The sequence below is a fragment of the Barbus barbus genome (assembly GCF_936440315.1).
Source record: "Barbus barbus genome assembly, chromosome: 50".
Classification (NCBI taxonomy): domain Eukaryota; kingdom Metazoa; phylum Chordata; class Actinopteri; order Cypriniformes; family Cyprinidae; genus Barbus; species Barbus barbus.
In genome coordinates this window covers 2,362,677-2,382,676 of record NC_136728.1, presented here as the reverse complement: position 1 = coordinate 2,382,676, position 20,000 = coordinate 2,362,677, and the positions used below count along the sequence as shown (strand labels likewise).

At 39.8% G+C, this 20,000-nt stretch overlaps 2 protein-coding genes across 2 annotated transcripts in view; one reads left to right on the top strand and one right to left on the bottom strand.

The window, feature by feature from the left end:
* Positions 1-5,962: 5,962 nt before the first annotated feature.
* Positions 5,963-7,061, bottom strand: LOC306868151 (fin bud initiation factor-like). The gene has a single exon (XM_079414201.1). The coding sequence runs from the start codon at positions 6,982-6,984 to the stop codon at positions 6,328-6,330; it is 657 nt and encodes a 218-aa protein (XP_079270327.1). The 5' UTR covers positions 6,985-7,061; the 3' UTR covers positions 5,963-6,327.
* Positions 7,062-9,536: 2,475 nt separating this feature from the next.
* Positions 9,537-20,000, top strand: part of slc5a12 (solute carrier family 5 member 12) — a gene marked incomplete at both ends in the record, with an annotated part of 18,850 nt that continues 8,386 nt past the window's right edge. The window contains 8 exons of the mRNA XM_079414405.1: positions 9,537-9,890; positions 10,177-10,242; positions 10,337-10,388; positions 11,506-11,573; positions 18,135-18,289; positions 18,467-18,607; positions 19,654-19,783; positions 19,965-20,000. The exon at positions 19,965-20,000 is cut by the window's right edge and continues 53 nt beyond it. Coding sequence (XP_079270531.1) covers positions 9,537-9,890; positions 10,177-10,242; positions 10,337-10,388; positions 11,506-11,573; positions 18,135-18,289; positions 18,467-18,607; positions 19,654-19,783; positions 19,965-20,000 — 1,002 coding nt within the window. The remainder of the gene's footprint in view (positions 9,891-10,176; positions 10,243-10,336; positions 10,389-11,505; positions 11,574-18,134; positions 18,290-18,466; positions 18,608-19,653; positions 19,784-19,964) is intronic.

Below are 20,000 nucleotides of genomic sequence, written 5' to 3'. Positions count from 1 at the left end.
TAGTTCAGCAGATGTCTGCAGCTTTCTATAAATAGGGTACAAAATATTGCTGCCCTTTTATTAAAATAGCTGAGCTTATCTTATTTAACATGTGTGTGCTTTGTTATTGAAACAGTTTGTTCGCTGTGTGCTGTATATGTCCAATCACTGTTATTAACTTGATAAATATGCAAAGAAAAGTTAAGAGGGTAAGAGTAAAGCGTTGAATTTCAGAAGCTGACTAACATGAATTAATAACTAATGCAGGATAATGTGTGAAATATGGTGTTAGGGTGTGAAATATGAAACAAAGTAACCTATGTTTACACAGGGTAACGAATGACCCTACCAACAAAACTGATAGGCTACTCAAAACTGTCTGAAAGCACACAAGTGAAATCTCATTAAAGTATTTGTTTAATCAATGCATCCTGTTTCTGATTTGTTCTGTTTTCCCACTCATCTAGACTAAACATTCTGTAAAGGAAATGTGAGCGGTTCTTGCCAATGCAAAAGTTAATGCCAAGACTCTGCACTGATCTGGGTGCTTGCCTGAGCATGGCTAGATGTTCTAAGGGGTTGCTCACAGTCCCATGTCAAAATAGCCCATTCTCAAGCTTCCAGTCCCTATATTTCAGCGCACATCAAAAAGGAGTAATTATTGCAGAAATGATTAATGATTACTTAAAAAAAAACAAAAAAAAAAGAAAAATCTTGTGTGAACTGCATGTAATGTTTTCAGAAAATTAATTGCTTGTCAATCAAGTTAATTTCAGCATTCATTTACATTAAATGTAGTTAGCTATACTGTGTAGTTAGTGCTTTTTAAATACTGCAAAACTGTTGCTGCCTAATGCACTAAAATACAAATATATATATCAACAAAATAAGACAAATTTGGACGTCTTCAACCTGTTCAAAAGTACCCCCCCCACCACCCTTAATGCATTGTGTTTCCTTCTGGAGCATAAATGAAGGTTTGAACCTTTTTTAATAGTTGTCAATCGTCCTCAGTGTGAAAAGATGGATCTCAAAATCATACAGTCACTGCTGGAAAGGGTTCAAATATGCAAAAGATGCTGGAAAACTCAAGAATCTGCAGGACCTGGAGGGTTTTTCTGAAGAACAGCGCTCTGTTGAACTGTTCAGAACAGATAAGGGACTCATGAACAACCATCACAAAACAAAAAAACAGTCGTGGATCATTCAGGTAACCACACACAGCATTAAGAACCAAGGGTTCACAAACTTTTGAATCGGGCTATTTTAATAATTTCAGCATTTTTTTTTTGTCTTGTGGACTAAACATATATTGTATGTAAAATATCTTACTCAGGACAGTACGTGGACGTGTTGTATGATCTCCCTTATTTTGTTAAAATTATTCACATTTTCACAGATTCTGCAAGGGGTTCACAAACTTTCACATGCCACTGTGTATATATATATATTGTGGTATCAGAATAAATGAGTGATACCACACACTGAAGATTTTCACACATTAAGAAACTTTATAGTGAGCAGTGCTGCTCATAAAATTGCACTTATGCATTAAACTTCACATAAAACGTTTTGGTAACACTTTAGAATAGGGAACACTTATTCACTATTAACTACGACTTTTCCCTCAATAAATTCCTAATTTGCTGCTTATTAATAGTTAGTGAGGTAGTTGTTAAGGTTAGGTATTGGGTATGATTAGGGATGTAGAATAAGGCATTAATATGTGCTTAATTACTTCTAATAAATGGCTAATATTCTTGTAATATGCCTGCTAGTAAGCAACTAGTTAAGAGGCCCTAAAATAAAGTGCTACCAAAGTTTCATTATCCATAAACTGGGTAATGAAGTTGTAGTGGTTGTGGTTTGGAGCTGGTGTGCAGAGCGGCTGGAGGCTGGATCAGACAAGGCTTGTGTTTGGACTGGGGTCCCACAGGGGGAAAGGGACTCTGAGGTGAGACACACGAAGCAGAAGGCGGTCAGGATCGAATCTCTCTCAGCACGCCAAACTTCAGACCGCTTTTTCTTTTTCAGCTGTTCAGATTCCCCACAGGAAAGAAATGTCACAAATGAGAATAATTGTTTCTAAGAATAAAATGGAGACTTTTGCTGAGAATAGAGAATACATAATAATAATAATAATAAAAAACAGTAATCAAAAGAAATCTCATCAATGCCTCAAAATGTGCTCAAATGTGACCACAGTCAGCAAAATCTCAGTATGAAGCCAAAAACTTCTCTTTCTATTCTGATGCTTTCTATTAAACTCAGAAACTGGGTGTTTGTGTTTAATCCCTATCAAAACACTCCGAAAATATCAGAGTAACTTCAGCACTAAACACCACGCATATGTGCTGTTTATATGATGATGACTGATGAAGATTATGAAAGAAAGAGAAACACACTTAACAGTTTAGCTAGAAATGGTTCTGTGTTGACATAGTGTGTGTGTGTGTGTGTGTGTGTGTGTGTAGTAGGTGTGGGGGTGCTATTATGAGCACCAGCTGCTGTTTGTTTACCAAGGGCAGATTGCAGGAAGACACACACACACACACACACATAAGCTAACGCTCACAAAACCCGCTGACATCATTAGATTTATAGTAAAACATGATTTGGTTTTCACATCAACTGGATGATTTCAACATGTTTCATCATTTTGAGCACATTAGCCCTCACAAGCATAGCCAAATCTATACACACAATATGAATTATTACATGCACAAAAAGAGTGAGATCATTTAAAACAAAAGGGTGTAGCTAGAGCTCCAGACGCGTGATAAATTGTGAAAATTTATCAAATTTGAGTGAAAATGTAACAAATACAATCAAACTACATTAAGAACCCAAACCATGGCTTTACTGAAACCTGACATGAACAAACTTTGACAAAACCTTTCATGAACGAAGGAAAACATTCAGTGTTCGACAGCAGACAAGGGAAATAGTTTATGAGAGTATTTATACAAAAACAACTGCGCTGAATTTCTAGAAATTAGAATTAGAAATACTACATTTCTAATCAATGTTTTTATCATTTTGAAACATGTAAAGCAGGCAGGGTTAACCTTACAGAAGAACTCAACACTGTCAGACTTTCTAAATATTTCATCATTTGAATTAAGATCATAATCATTTCATTTTAAAGCACAGCCACCACAAAATCATACTTTAGCACCTCTTTTTACTTTGGTTAAATACAGATTTAAAAACATAAGATATAGTTTAATAGTTATGATACTGTTTTTAAAATAGTAAAAAATCCAAATCGTCTGTTCACTCATGTAAAAAATGTAAAATAAATAAAGAAGTATATGAAGGAGAGATTGGTTGCTTGCTGATGTTCTGTTGCAGATATGACTCCTCCCACTGAACTTTCCCCTGCCCTGTGTCATGCTCTCTCATTGGCTGTAGATGGTTGGCGATGTCATTTCCAGTCAAAACACACGTCACACTGCAGGGCTGCGTTCAGCCCTGACAAAACGGTGCAAAACATTTATGAAACGGAAACGGTGGTGCGTTGCACACCCTGTTCTGATGACGCAAGAGTTGCAACTATGGCAGCTGAGAAGATTACTCTGTGTTCTTTTTGAAGACTTTCCGGAGCCTGATGAATAAATACGTGTATAAATACATGTTTAATGCTGCAAAATACGCTCGACAAACATGTCTTCTAATATCTTCAATTGTTGTGTATACCCAGCTGCAGCGGACACATTTGTAAACGACTTCACTTGGAGCCATTGTGCGAGCTTTCTCTTTAATACCCCGTGTTTTATATACATGTTAATGCTGACCGTAGCAATAAGTCGTGTGAGCCTGAACATGCCCGAGGACTATGAGTCGCTGACAGGTCCACATATTTAGCATGCCAAATATCTCACGGCTGTGCCTGTACTAACCCTAAGGCTACACGGGTCAACTTTTTCTGAGCAGTGTTGCTTGGGCACTTTCCCACTGGGAATGGCTTACAAATTTCTATACTTTAGATCGCTTATGGGCCCTGTGTCTCACCTGGTTGCCCACTGACGGCAACATTAACCAAAATTGCCCCGTGTATCATCAGCCTAACACAGACCAGGAGTGGGCCACTTGAGGTTCGCTGTCCTGTAGAGGTTAACTCTTTAAGGTCTCTTAACTAGTTGCTTACTAGCAGGCATATTACTGGAATATTAGCCATTTATTAGTAGTAATTAAGCACATAATAATGCCTTATTCTACAGCCCTAATCCTACCCAATACCTAACCTTAGCAACTACTTTACTAAATATTAATAAGCAGCAAATTAGGAATTTATTGAGGGAAAAGTCGTAGTTAATAGTGAATAAGTGTTCCCTATTCTGAAGTCTTACCGTTAACTCTAACACTAATCAAACACATCTGTCTGCAATTTCTGCCAAGTATAATCTTGAATACTTCAGTTAGATTTCCAGGGGAGCTTTATTAGGGATGGAGCTAAATTTGCCGGATGGTGGACCTAGAAGGCCAGCGAATAGGGAGTGATTTAGTACAGCACTCTGGAGACAAACTTAGCATCTGAATACTAAATAAAAGGCAAAAATCACTATAAGCAAGTAGGCAGTATTCCTAAAAATGGGCAAAAAATATTCACACAGGAGAAGGGTCGTCCTATTTGTTAATGACAGGGATTAGCATGTCTACTTTATGGAATATATACGAAGTAGGGCTAAGTTATCAAATGACAGTGAAAGCACACTGACAGAATGCAATTACGGGCTAGAATCTATGAACAAAGACTAGAGAAAAATAAATAAAATATGATTAACATAAATGAAAACAAGAAAAGACCAACAAAACCATTGCCTTGGGAAATGATGGAATGAACTAATGAAACATTTTACTTTAGGATGTTCACTGGGAATCTAACAAAACCAATACATCAATCAAACCTCAACGATATGGCTCTGGTTGGCAGATAAAGACAGCTTCTTTTAGTATCTTCCTTAAAATAACCATCAAGATTCTTTGCTTTTTGTTGTTTTTTCCTCTTTTTTTGCAACAAAACCCCTGAAACTGGATCCATATGAGATGTAATTGAACAGGCTCAGATCTGACATTCTTTCCTTGAGCTTTAACCTCCAGCAAGAATACAACTCTGAATGTGAGGGAAAAAAGAAAACAGTCCCAGGCCGGGAGACTGTGGGTAGAAAACATCTATAAGCACTTCATTGTTCTGGTTAGAAATGAGCATGCAGCAGCAGCACAGTGCTTTTGGTGCAATGTTTAACTTATGAATGTGTGGTTTAGGATATGTTTTATGCTTCAGTGTAATTTTGGTCGTGATGCTCTACAGATAAACCTTAAAACTGTTCACCAGCAAATGTCCCAGCATTCTGGTGGGGTTGGCAGTAGATTGTGTTTCTTTGTATATTGCTGCAGAGTTTGATTATTCTTCCACATGGCAGAAAGAGAAAGACGTTCTGTTCTAATGGCACAGGAAATGCCAAATCTCAACCAGCTTGTTTAACCACCACCCTTCCAACTTCCTCAAACCTCAATCATCCAAACTGAGTGTCAGCAGTCTACAGACAGCGGCGAAAGAGCAGCCCACTGAAGACTGATCACAGGAATAACAGATTTGGACATCAAAAACATCTGTGTATGGAGTTCAGTCTGAGAGTTTCTTAAGATTTATCTACATTTTAAATGAAGTTTACAGTCAGGTTAACTAAATCTTGCTAAACAATATTCCTGACTTGAATAAAACGGTTCACTTAGATGTCACACTTCATGAAGTGTATTTTAGGTTGCTTTTTTCTTTTCTTTTTTAGTCAATAAAAGGTACATTTCTCTTACTTGTGGCTATAATTTTTTATTTATTTATACAACTAATCAAAAAAGGCATACACATTCTTAACAAATATCTTGTTTGCATGCATGCCCAGAGACAAAAAATGGAAAAGTTATTCAGACAATCTTTTCTGTATTAAAGAAGTTTTTTTTTTTTTTTTTTTTTACTCAGAAAAGGTTTACATTTAAAGGTTTTTATAGCTTCGGGTTTGCTGGTGCATCTGAATTGACTTTACATTTTACACTTTTTAAATAAAAATAGCCAGAATATAGCCTATAGCCAGAAACCAGATGATTCCATAATGAAGCCTCAATAACTTTTTTTTTTTTTTTTTATCTCCAAAGGAACATATAACAACTGAATGAAATCCAAAATGCCATTGAAACTCTTTCTTTTTAAGCGTGAATAAAAAAAAATAAAAAAAATAAACAAACACCAAAGAGTTTCACAGTTTGGGAAATTTTGGAGATCCGACGGTTAACATACTTGGGAAAAACAATCCAACTCGGACTGTAGTCTGTCCAGAAGGTCTGAGTCTACACATTCAGGTAGTCATTTTTAAGCCGGCTTAACCTGGATCCATGACTCCGAATGATCAGAGAGATGAGCTCGTGCTTATCCTTGAGTCCGGAAGAGATGTCCAGAGTTTCCTGTAGAGTGTCCATCACATTATGCATGGGGTTGATGAAGATATTAGTGAACTCATTCTCATCTCTTTGCTCGGAATCCTGGCTTTGCTTGAATTTCGTCTCCAGCTCCAGAAGAGATTTCTCCACGTTTGTAAAAGCCTCGTTGATTTGCACAATCTCCCTCTTCAGGTATTTCCCATAACTGTCCTCGCCGTCCAGGTCGTAGGAAACGCTCTTCCCGAGGCTCTCCAGAACGCGCGCGGCGTCTTCTATCTGCTGTTTAATGATGATAAAATCCTCGCGAATGATCGAGTCCTGGTCTTCCTCCAGCGGACACGGTCTGCGGTCGAACCATTTAAAGAGCATCTGGCATTTCTCCGGGTCTTCGGTCTCCTCGTAATCGCCGTCCGGGACGAAGAAGTGGTGAAAAGTCCCGTTGGACATTTCAGGGAGCAAAGGTCCCTTGTAGACCGCAGCGCAGAGCGGCAATAAAAACAGACCGAGGGCGAAAGGTAGCATGATAGATTGCTTGTCTGACTGACCTGACAGGGACGATGTCCACATCTGGAGTCTCTAGTATGAGTGTATGCGCACTAGGAGAGACGCTGAGGCTGTAATCGGAGTCCAGCGCGCTTTCACGCGCTCTCAAATTACAGCGCGCCGCGCGTCTCACTCACAGCTCCACTGGAAGCGTTTTTGCGTATCTGCGTCTCACTCTGTAACAACTCTAACTGACAAGCTATAATATGTGACCCAGGGCCACTATAATTAAATTTAATAAAATGCACTAAAAACAGTTTGTTCAACTAATCAGCATGATGAACTTCCCCCTATCAATCATATATTAAAAACATATTCTAAAGATATATTAATTTTTTCTTTTAAATTACCTTTTCAAAAATCTTGCTGTGTGTCATACCATTTAGCTTCTTCTAGGCTATATCCACAATATAGAATGGTCATGTAAATATAATGTAAAGAAATGTGAAAACCATGCCTTTGATTTTAGGAGAAAAAAGCACCCATCAAGTAATTATGAAATTAATAATTATGAAAGTTACTGAACACTTCTTGTGATGTATAGCTGTGAAACACTGCGTCTTCATCCTGAGTTGTTTATTCTGGCCAAAAAAAGTCTTGCAATGGAAAAACCCTTAAAGGGGTCATATGATGCGATTTCAAGTTTTCCTTTCTCTTTGGAGAGTTACAAGCTGTTCGTGCATAGATAAGATCCCTGATGTTGCAAAGACTAAAGTCTCAAAACCAAAGAGATATTTTTTATAAAAGTTAAGACTTGAACACGCCCCCCTAAAATGGCTCAATGAAACACTCCCCCACGTCTACATCACGGTGTGGGGAGATTTTCAAAACACCCCCCAAATGTATACGCAAAGAAAGGGGGCTTGATTTTTATTCTGGCTGTAGTATTGTTGCTGCCGCTGGCATCTGGAAATGCTGTGTTTCGTTGTGAAAGAGAAACTACTTTGTTTGGGCTTCCAAAAGAGGACACAACTAGAAATCAGTGGTTAAGTTGTATTTACAACACTGTTCCAGAACAGTTCAACCCGAATATTAGAGTGTGTGCAGCGCATTTTACAGAGGACTGTTTCCTGAACCTGGGAGAGTAGCCTACAATGCTGACTAGCACAAAGGCTGTTTCTATAAAGTGGAGCAATTCCAACTTTGCAAGAACAGTCTGGCTCTTCTGACTCTCAGCCTGTAAGTATATTTTCATATTTAAAGAATTTGCCACTGACTATTCAAACGCGAGTTTTGAGCAGTGTAGGGTAGTGCTTGTTGTTTGTCGTTTCTCCGATCACAAACGCAGGCATGGTAATGTTTACACGGGGCGATGCAACACAATGCGTAAAAAGACAGTATGTCATTATAATCAGTAATTATGTCCCCACTGGATGCAACAAATCCCTCATTTATAATGGGTGTTATTGTTTTTGTGTTGTCGCGCTGGGACACGGCATCATAATACGGTAAGGGGAGTAACATTTCCGTCACACGCTTGAGGTATTCGGCCAATCAGAACGCACTGGATAGCTGGCCAATCAGAGCACGCCTCGCTTCTTAGAACGATGAGCTTAGTAAAAATCAAGCAACAATAATGTACAGTATGTGGAAAATAATGTGTTTTTAGAACCTTAAACCGCATAAACACATTGCATTACACCAAATAATGTTCTTTTTAGCAACGTCATATGACCCCTTTAAGATAACCTGAAGAGAGAAAAAAACACATCTTACTGTAAGCACGCAGAATAACATGAGTGGACTTTAAACGATTAATTGCTGCTTTGAACGATTACATAATTGTGGCATCCGCCATCGTGATTAGAAATTGGACTAAATGTGCAACCCTAATTTAATTAATGATTAGCTTTTTATCAACTCACAAACCCAATGCAGTTCTTACATTAAGCCCAGTTTGGGAAATTACATTTTTCCTCATGTAATCTGTAATCAGTAATGGACTACATATTGTAAGTGACCTAGCCAGCTTCGCATGTATTGAATCATATGTTAAATGGCCATAATGAATGGTCTTCAATGCAAATGGATTTGAATCCATCTCCCAAGTTTTTAATGTGACATCTGTCAAATAACTGTGTTATTACCTTTTTTTTAAAAATTCTGTTAAACTACTTTGTCAGCAGTGGGTGTATCAGGATTAACTAGAGTTTCACGGATGACAAAGTTTCACAAACACCACTAAAGCACATCACCAGTTAATCATCATCAGTGAGAGTAATAATGAACCACATTATAACTTTAGCACAAGTAAAATATAACACATTTTTTGACAGTCACCATTGGCATCACGTATATCCAATATAATATAATATAAAAACATCTTACAACCCCAGAAACGTCTTCCTCTCTTTGATGGTATGTTAGTAAGTAGGTATAGATAGATTCCCTGAGTGGAAATTCATGAGGACAATCGTGAGTGATATAATAACTAATATGACCCCTCGTCCCATGTCTTGACTCATAAGCATTTTTAACCTGTTGAAACCTCAATGATTAACATGATTAGCATGTGAGGTGTCTAATCTAGAGATACTGGAGCCACACTACCAGTTTGATCAGATTCTGCCTCAAGCATGGAGGACAAAAGTCACACAGTGGGGACCTTCCAGGTTGGGGACTATGTGGTGTTCGCCTTTCTGTTTGTGGTCTCCTCTGGTATCGGGGTTTTCTTCGCCATCAAAGAAAGGAAGAAACCCACGTCTAAAGAGTTTCTGGTTGGGGGCCGTCAGATGTCCTGCGTGCCGGTGGCCCTTTCTCTCACCGCCAGCTTCATGTCTGCAGTCACCGTGATCGGGGCCCCATCAGATGTGTACAGATACGGGGCCTCGTATGTCATCTTTGGGGTCGCCTACACGTTTGTGGTGTTTTTAACCGCCGAGCTCTTCCTGCCTGTGTTCTACAGATCAGGCATCACCAGTACATACGAGGTACGGATACGTATATATCAGATTTGCTTTGTCATCAAAGTAGGTTTCACTAAATTATTGTATTATACAAATATCACCATATCAAAATCATCAATATAACACACACTGTATCTACTCCAGTGGACAGAAATGAAGTTTTGAGGTAGGATGATGTTGGCCAGATGTTGCCAGGCTTTTTGGAGGTCATGACTTTAGTAATAAATCCCACAGGCCGTGTCAGCTGTAGTTATGCAGTTTGAGGCCCTCCAGCATGATACAGATTTGTTCTGATTCGTTTCTCTCACAGTATTTGGAGTTGCGTTTTTGTAAGCTTGTTCGAGTTGCAGCTACACTAATTTATATCATTCAGACGGTGAGTGGCATTGAATGTTCAAACACTTACTTAATTGTTTGTTTGGTGTTTGATCCGCTGTAATGCTGATTGTTCTGTATTTTTACCTATGCAGATCCTGTACACTGGTGTGGTAGTTTATGCGCCCGCTTTAGCTCTCAATCAAGGTCAGTCTGCATTCATCACACAGATATTGTGGGGAAAAATAACCCTTTGACATCAACCTGTGGGGGTTGTTGAATAGGGGATCAATTGTGAAAAGGAAGTGTACTTAGTGTATTTCAAATCTTAAATCTTCAAATAACTTTTTCTGCTATTGAGGTGGTAACATAAGTACAAAAGAAATGTGTACACAAATAAGTGAATCATATCTAATGATTAATTTAAATGTGTTTAAATACACATACTTTAAATAAATGTAAGTACATCAAAGACACAATATAAAGAGGGTCCTAATAATCTTTTGTTGTGTATTAAAGAAGTACACTTATTTTGATGTTGACTAAAGCAACACATACTAAACATATTAAAGCAATTGAGTAATTCTGAAATTACACTCAAAGGTTCTTAAGTTCTACTTAAGTGAAATTCAGATAACCTCATTTAATTTAAATTTAGTATATCTCTTATACTAAATATTTTAATTCAATTGCAATTAACATAGAATTAATTGCCTGAAAACATTTCATTAAGTTCACTTCAAAATATATATTATATTAAAGTGTATTATTTCTGTATGAGTATGCTAAAGTGTGCTTATTTTGGAGTCAGGAGCAGTAGCTTATAACCCTGTGTGCTGCCAATCTAGACAGTATTTTAGGGCATCAGAAGTATGTTGACATGAAGACTTTATCTTAAAAAAATGATTTATGACACCCTTTACACACTGGAAGATCACTCACATGTTCTACACGAATAACACTTGTCATGTGAACCACACAAGGGACTAATTTTCACAGTCGATGAAGGAATCAAATAGAGTGAAATGCCACATATTTTATGATTCAATTTCATTTATTCATGCAGCGTATGTTTTTAACAAAAACTGAACTACTGTCTCTTTGGAGTTTATTCCCATGATTCAGGTTTCACTTGTTACTTTATATAAAAGTGCTTATACTGTACAATTCCATTTATTTAATAAACTGTATAAACTGTATTTTGTTTGGTTAAATTAGACTGTTTTTATTGTTACTGTGACTTAGATAAAAGTCAGATAAATATAAGAGTCATTCACACAGAATGTCAATTACATAAACACAGAACTATATTTTTCATCATCAGTGACAGGATTTGATCTTTGGGGATCCATATTCGCCACTGGCATTGTCTGCACTTTTTACTGTACATTGGTAAGTGCTGCTATATTCAGATCTGAACTGATTTTGCACTAATGATCATGATAAAAATTATGATTTTTATTTTGGTTATGATTGATTGTAGTTATGGTTTGTGTTAGGACACTTCTATTTAATCCTAAAATGCATCAATAACTCATTATTTAATTTTTTTGTCCTTTAAAAATGAGAATGCTACATTTAATCAATATTCTTACTTACACATCTTGTTTGGTCATGAAAATAAAAGTTAGATTTTTTTGTCCGTATGGAACAACACATGCTTGCCTTGGATCAAGGGTGGAAACCTCCTCAAGGCAAAAAGCACTGTCAACAACTCCAGGCAATTGATATACCAATGCAGCTGTCCAGACCCCTGACACTGCATGCCCATTGCACACGGTGCCCCAGCCTGTCTTGGAAGCATCCGCGGGACCCAACGCAAATCTTGAGGGAGGGGTGGTTTTACCTTTGCAGCGGGTGGGAGGGGGCAGTCAAAAAGGGGACCGGTGGGGACGGTGGGATTTGACATGTAATAGAAATGGAGTCAACACATGAAATTGAGAATAAAGTGGCCGTTTACTTGAAAAAAGCAAAGTAAGTCAAGTCAGACATCTGGAAACAATTCTCAATTGTCAGAGAGTTAAACTTCGTAAGTTGTGATAAATGTGCAAAAGTGTCAGAAGTGGAAAGTCCAGGAGCCAAAGAGTAAAAGTCCTGCCATTTTTTGTTCCACCCATGAACTCATCAGCTGATTTCACCAGAGGAGGAACCAAGACATTCATTTCAAGTCACAAGCAAGTCTCAAGTCAAATACATTTACATTTACATTTAGTCATTTGGCAGACGCTTTTATCCAAAGCGACTTACAATTGGGGAATACAAAAAGCGATTCATCTTGAAGAGGCAATCAGACAGAGGAAGTGCTTGTAACACCAAGGGTGCTTCTCAATTCTTATTTGTGCATCCTCGTTTCCTTTCCTTGCGTCCTTTCCTCGCATCTTAGCTCCACCCCTTCAGGATACGAGGGAAGGATGCACATAAAAGACGCAAGGATGGAGGAATTGAATCAAGTGAAATGATATATCCTCGCTCCCTTTAGCATCACGCGTCATCAGCTGCGCAAAATTGATCTGCCCTTATGTTGTTAAAGTTTGTTTTTTAAGACTTTCAAAATAAACATTAATAAAGCAAGATGCCCTGTTGAAATGTATGACATGTATGGTTTATTTAAATTGCAAAGGTAAAATATAAATTAAAAATTATTACAACAGATGAGAAGGGGAAGGAGAATTTACACGTGCGTCAGGTTTTTCGATGAAAAAGACTTCCGCATAGGATACACCTGTGTATCCTCGCTCATAGCTCCTTTGGAAGGCTCCTCACTCCTCGTTCCTCGCCTCCTCATGGTGCAATTAGAGAATTGAGATGTCCTTCAAGATGGCTAAGCTCGATCGGTTTCCGGGTCATAGGATGGAGGACGGAGGAGTGAGGAAGCGAGGAGGGATATTGAGAAGCACCCCAAGTCTCAGTCATTGTTCAAATAAGTACAAGCTAGTAAGGGAAGGAGAGAAAGAGTGAGTTTTTTTTTTTTTGAGTTTAGGATGAAGTCAAGTACTGCCGAAAGAGATGAGTTTTCAGTTGTTGCTTGAAGATTGACAGGGATCCAACATTCCGGATAGGGGTGGGAAGATTATTCCACCAGCCAGGAATGGTGAACGAGAATGTTCTGGAGAGTCATTTTGAGCCTCTCTGTGATGGTACCACAAGGCGTCGCTCACTAGCAAATCTCAGTCTTCTGGAGGGGATGTAGGTTCGTAATAGTGAGTGGACGTAGGAGGGTGCTGAGCCTATGGTAGTTCTGTATGCAAGAATCAGTGTCTTGAACTTGATGTGAGCTGCCACTGGTAGCCAGTGCAAGGAGATGAAGAGAGGTGTAACATGCGCTGTTTTGGGCTCGTTGAAGATCAGTCGTGCCGCTGCATTCTGAATCATTTGTAGAGGTTTGATTGTGTTTGATGGCAGTCCAGCCAAAAGAGCATTGCAGTAGTCCAGTCTAGAAACGACAAGGGCCTGGACAAGAAGTTGTGCAGCATGCTCTGTCAGAAAGGGCCTGATCTTTCTGATGTTGTGTAGTGCAAACCTGCAGGATCGAGCAGTCTTTGCAATGTGCTCTTTGAAGGTCAGCTGGTCATCAAAGATTACGCCAAGATTTCTGACCGAAGTTGATGGGGTAATCATTGATGAGCCTAACTGAATCGTGAAGTCATGCTGTAGAGTCGGAGTGGCAGGAAAGACAAGAAGCTCCGTCTTTGCCAGGTTGAGCTGTTGGTGATGTTCTTTCATCCATGCCGAGATGTCCACCAGGCAGCCTGAGATCCGTGCAGCTACCGTTGGGTCATCTGGTTGAAAAGAGAGATAGAGCTGCGTGTCATCGGCATAGCAGTGATAGGAGAAGACATGTACATGTATGATGGGACCCAGTGATGTAGTGTATGTGGAGAAGAGGAGGGGTCCAAGAACTGATCGCTGAGGAACTCCAGTGACCAGTTGATGTGGTTTGGATACCTCCCCTCCCCAGGCCACCCTGAAAGATCTACCGGTGAGATAGGATTCAAACCAGCGAAGTGGAATCCCATTGATGCCCAGTGATGAGAGGGTAGACAGGAGAATCGGACGATTGACAGTGTCAAAAGCAGCAGAAAGATCCAGCAGAATGAGTACTGATGATTTGGAATCGGCCTTTGCAATTCGCAGGGCTTCAGTGACTGAGAGTAGCGCAGTCTCTGTTGAATGGCCACTCCTGAAACCTGACTGTTTAGCATCCAGTTTGTTGTACTGTGAAAGAAACCGTGAGAGCTGGTTGAAGACAACTCGTTCGAGTGTTTTCCCTACGAATGGAAGGAGAGAGACAGGTCTGTAGTTTTATAAAAGAGAAGTGTTTAATGTAGGTTTTTTGAGCAGTGGGGTTACCCAAGCCTGCTTGAATGCTGTGGGGAAGATGCCTGTGAGGAGAGATGTGTTGATAATGTGTGTGAGTGCCGGTAAGAGTGTGGGAGAGATGTTTGGAGAAGGTGTGAGGGGATTGGGTCGAGAGGACATGTTGTAGAGGAGAAGTTTGGATACATCTGCCTCGGTGAGGGGACAGAAGGAGAAGATGGGAGTTAGAGCAGTGGATGGGGTTGATTGGAGGTCCTGTGGAGTTGAGAACTGGTTACTGATTGTTCTAGTTTTGTCTGTGAAAAAAGTGTCAAAGTCGTCAGCGGTTATCAAAGTGGTGGGAGGTGGAGGAGGGGGACAGAGGAGAGAATTAAATGTTCTGAAGAGATTACGCATGTCTGGAGCGCTGTTGATCTTGTTGTGGAAATGTGAGGATTTGGCAGTGTGGACTTCAGTAGAGAAAGATGAAAGCAAAGACTGATACCTACTCAGGTCCGACGGATCGTTTGATTTGCGCCATTTTCTCTCTGCCACTCTGAGTTTGGTCCAATTCTCACAAAGAACATCGGATAACCAGGGTTTAGAAGGGGCAGCCCGTGCTGGCCTGGAGGAGAGAGGACAGATGTCGTCTAGACAAGAGGTTAAGGTAGAGCATAAAGTGTCAGTAGCTGCATACACATCCAGAGATGAGAAATGGGTAGGCGAGGGAAGAGAGGAGGATACTACAGAGGAAAGAAGGGAGGGGGAAAGGGAGCGTAGGTTGAGTCTGAAAGTAAGTAAGGGAGATGGTGGCACCTGGGTAGCAAAATGTAAAGTAAATGGTCAGAGATATGTAGTGGTTGTACCAGAATGTTATCTGTAGTAAATTAAGTCGGTTGAGTTGGTTGCCTGATTTGTGCGTGCTAGTAGTGATGAGGCGTTTGAGATCAAATGAAGCTAGGATTGACTGGAAGTCTGTAGCATAAGGCCTGTCTAGGTGAATGTTGAACCGTTGCTCGGTTAAAGTCGCGCAGGAAAAAGTCGTCTGTCTTTACACTCATTGGTCTTCACACGAGGAGGCTGAGCACGACGGCTGAATGCTTCCGCTTCCGCGTCAGCGCTCTGACATCAAATAAATACAATCTAAGAAAATAGAGTGAAAACAGCTGTGGCCGGCGTCTGATCAGCCCAGCCAATAAGGTAGGACTGCTAATAGCTCAAGAAGAAACTAACACTTTGCACAATCACACAGGCTCGTTCTCAGCTGAGGCGCAAATTATTCTAATTACCAGTAAGTGCAATCAAACATAAAAACCTCAACGAAAATTCAGAGTAGAAATAGGTAGGAAATGAACTATTCTTTCCTAGCAGCAAGTAATAATTTACACAACAGAACTGCGACCAAGTATTTCAACACTTACGCGAGTTGCCGTCCGTCTCTTCTGGTGACTAATCGGCTTTCCCAAGTCCTCAAAGAGTTAAAGTTAATGATATAATTAAGTGACTAATTAAATGATGATTGAGCATTACTAATGAACACCTGATGTTAACAATCAACATCACTGAAGAAAAGAGAAACACAAGGAAAAAAAAATCCTGTTCAGAATTAGGCATTTAGACAAACATTTATGCATAAAGCATTTAGTTGATATTCATATGCTGGTTATTGATGTCTGTGTGTATCTGCAAAGTACTGGAGTTCAAATTTTTATATGCATTACATAGATTTAAAAAAATTATTTTTTATTTTGGATAAAATCAAACCAGCTCCTGGTGATTACCTGATCACTGTAGAACACTGACCTCTCTGCTTTACAACACCACATGCAATGCTACAGAGAGATCTAAAACAGCAAGCCAAGGGTAAGGATCCCAACTAAAGCAAACACTGATCTCCATGACGGTGGCATCATTTTAACCAATAAAACATCAACATGTTAACATGTTCATCACTAATGCGCAATCATCATTTCATTAGTCAAATCTGTCATTATCTTTAACTCTTTGAGGACTTGGGATATGACTTGAAGACTTGCTTGCGACTTGAAAGGAATGACTTGTTTCCTCTTCTGGTGAAATCAGCTGCTGAGCTCATGGGTGGAACAAAAATATGGCAGGACTTTTACTCTTTGGCCGCGTGGCAGCAGCTGAGGACACCATATGCCCCAAGAGCCTCTGAAAGTTTTTGAGAGAGCCCTCAAGCATTTCAGCACCGACTGAGCACGATCCTGAGAGAGGCGTGCAGTCATCATAAACCATTCTAATTCTACATCGAGAAAAGAGATACTCTGCACGGGCAAGAGTTTGCTCTTTTCCCAGTTGACCCAAAGTCCCAATCGGGCTAGGTGGTCGAGGACCATGTCCCTGTTGCGCAAACCAATTCCCGCGAGTGAGCTAGGATCAGCCAGTCATCGAGATAATTGAGAATGCGAATGTCCACTTCCCTGAGAGGGGCAAGGGTAGCCTCTGCTATCTTCGTAAAGAAGCGAGGAGACAGGGACAGCCCGAAGAGAAGAACTTTGTACTGATATGGCCATCCTTTGAAGGCAAACCGAAGAAACGGCCTGTGCCTTTGTAGAATTGAGACATGGAAGTACGCAACCTTCAGATCTATTGCCACGAACCAGTCCTGATCTCCGTCATGTTAATATTTGCTTTAGGGTAATCATTCTGAACGAAAGCTTGTGAAGAGCCAGATTCAGAGTCCTCAAGTCTAGGATCAGTCTGAGCCCCTCGCCCCCTTCTTGGGTACTATGAAGCACGGGCTGTAAAACCCCTTCTTCATTTCGGCCAGAGGGACAGGCTTGATTGCACCCTTCTCGAGAAGGGGTGCAACCTCCGGCCGAAGTACAGCAGCATTCTCACCTCATACAGAGGTAAACTAAATGCCCCTGAACTTGGGTGGCCCCCTGGCGAACAATTGCATAGCCGAATGGTTCTGAGGAGTCATCAGGAGGGATTGGAGATGCTTAACCAAGCATTCAGATACCCTGCCAATGGTCTCAAAGGAACCATGTTTGACATACCTCGGGCAGGGTTCACATGCGCCACCAACGGACTAGGGAACATGAGTTCGCCAGCATGCATCAAGTTTGCTGAGTGAGGCATGATGAAAGGCTGACCATGCCTTAGATCCAATGACGAGGATTCGAGAGGTGAATGATCACAGCTTCTCCATGAGAGACACTGCATTCGGCTCCGAAAAACAGAACGAGTAGGCAGATGCCACGCTGGCCTGTTTATACCCGTATGTCCGGGGCGTGGCCAGCCATGCAAATTCTGCACACCCAATTTCATTGGCCTTTTCTCAAAGATGTCAGAGGTGTTTGGGCTCCCAAGAGCAACCCCTAGTGACACAACGTTGGAGTGAATGACAGAAAGGCAACATAAAACATCTTAATTTAGGCATTCCTGGAGTGTCAGATGAATCAACTACTTTTAAGACAAAGTTTGGAAACAATTAGTAATTTTGATATTGTTCCATCTAGAAAATGATTATGTGTTTCATGAGAAAACACAAAGTGTGTGAACAAACTGTTGAAATATTACTGTATATGTAATTCTGAGCTAAATGTTTAAAGTTTTGTGAATGGGGCGTTCTAATCAGACAGAAACAGGAGAAACCGTGATAGTGTGTGTGTGTGTGTGTGTGTTTAGGGTGGGTTGAAGGCTGTGGTCTGGACAGATGCCTTCCAGATGGTGGTGATGGTGGCGGGGTTTCTCACGGTGCTGATACAGGGTGCGAGTCGAGCAGGAGGGATCGAATTTGTCTGGAGCACAGCTCACACTGGAGACAGAATGGACGTCTTTGAGTATGTGTGTGCATACATACACTTAATCTACTCATACCATATGTAACAAAAATAAAAGCACACCTATTTTATTAGCATAAATGTTGATTTATACAATGTTTACCATTATCAGTGAAGAAATGTGAACACTGACACTTTGTGATACGCTATAGTACTTTTGTGCACCATTGTTTCCAGCTTTGACATTAATCCACTAAGGCGACACACGTTCTGGACGCTCACTGTAGGCGGCACCTTCACTTGGTTGGGCATCTATGGAGTGAACCAGTCAACCATCCAGAGATGCATCTCTTGCAAAACAGAAGGTCATGCACGCTGGTGAGCACTCAGTACATTTAATGATCCCTGTTAATGCATTTTGACCAGATTGAAAAATAAAAAACAAACGAATTAAATTATTTCTAATTAGAATAAAAACATGTATTTATACAAATGCATATGTTTGGCTATTTTTCATACCAGTGTTACATCATTTACAGTGGTGTAAAGTACTTGTGCAGTTGTAATTCCTTATAAAATGAAGCATTTTTTTAATGCTTTTTTAAAAAAAAATTTATTTTGCTGTTTTATGGTAACATTTCATTTAAGGCCTTTATGTATAATCAAGTACAAAGGGTTATTAAAGGGTATAATGTATTATAATTATTCATAATGTGCATTTTAATACATTATATCTTGTCATATATAATTATAAGCGAATTTAAAATGCACAGTGTAACAATTAATTGATAAGTGTTATAATGTATCAACTGTGGCTATAATTATTTATAAGATTGTACAGTGCAGTGCATAAGGTGCATTACAAGGCATAATTAATGGATTAAAACGGATAGTTCCAGTCTTTGATTCTGATTGGTTGAGCCACGTTTGAAAGCCGTTGTAAATTACACTACAAACTTACACCTTTGTTTACTTTGTGTGTTGGTTGGCAACCACTTTGTTCCAACCACAACTGTTTCTGAGGAACTACAATGTTTGGTGGAAGAATACTGTTTTTATTAATAACATTACACTTATATGCTCTGTTTTATTTTGTGATACCTTACTAAGCTTCACTAACCCATGAAGCTGTGGTTTACAGTGAATTTATAACAGCTAAAGGGGTTTTAACGCCCTTTAGCTGTTATAAATTCACTGTAAACCACGGCTTCTTGGGGCTTATTGCTTTATTTTATAATGCATTATACGGCTTTAATTAAAGTGTTACCAGTTTTATTTTAAACTCCAATAAAATGGCAGTCAACAGGTTTTAGGATACAGGTTTCAGCCTGTCATCTTCAATAGCATCTGACCTAGTCAGGGCATTGTTCTAAAATGTTTGTAAAAAACAGGTTGCGTTACAAAGGTTCGTTCTTGTGTCTCAGGGCTCTGTATCTGAATCTGCTGGGTCTGTGGATCATTCTGTTCTGTGCTGTGATTTCTGGTCTGATCATGTACTCTTTCTACTCCCGCTGTGACCCCTGGTCGGCTGGATTGGTCTCTGCTCCAGATCAGGTATTGATCTCCATACATCTATTTGAGATGATCTCTATGAAATTGGAATTGGAATCTAACATGTCTCTGTCAGCGGTTCAGAGTAATTTGTTACCAGTATTATTAGTGCTACTCGCTAAGGTAAGCATTGATATTACCGTTGCTCACACACCTAACATTACCGTATCCATTTTTATCTCAGCTCATGCCATATTTTGTGATGGAAATTCTCGGTGCG

What these genes read in the sequence shown, in the direction of transcription:
- LOC306868151 (XM_079414201.1), bottom strand. Translation starts at nt 6,984, where the DNA reads ATGTGGACATCGTCCCTGTCAGGTCAGTCAGACAAGCAATCTATCATG.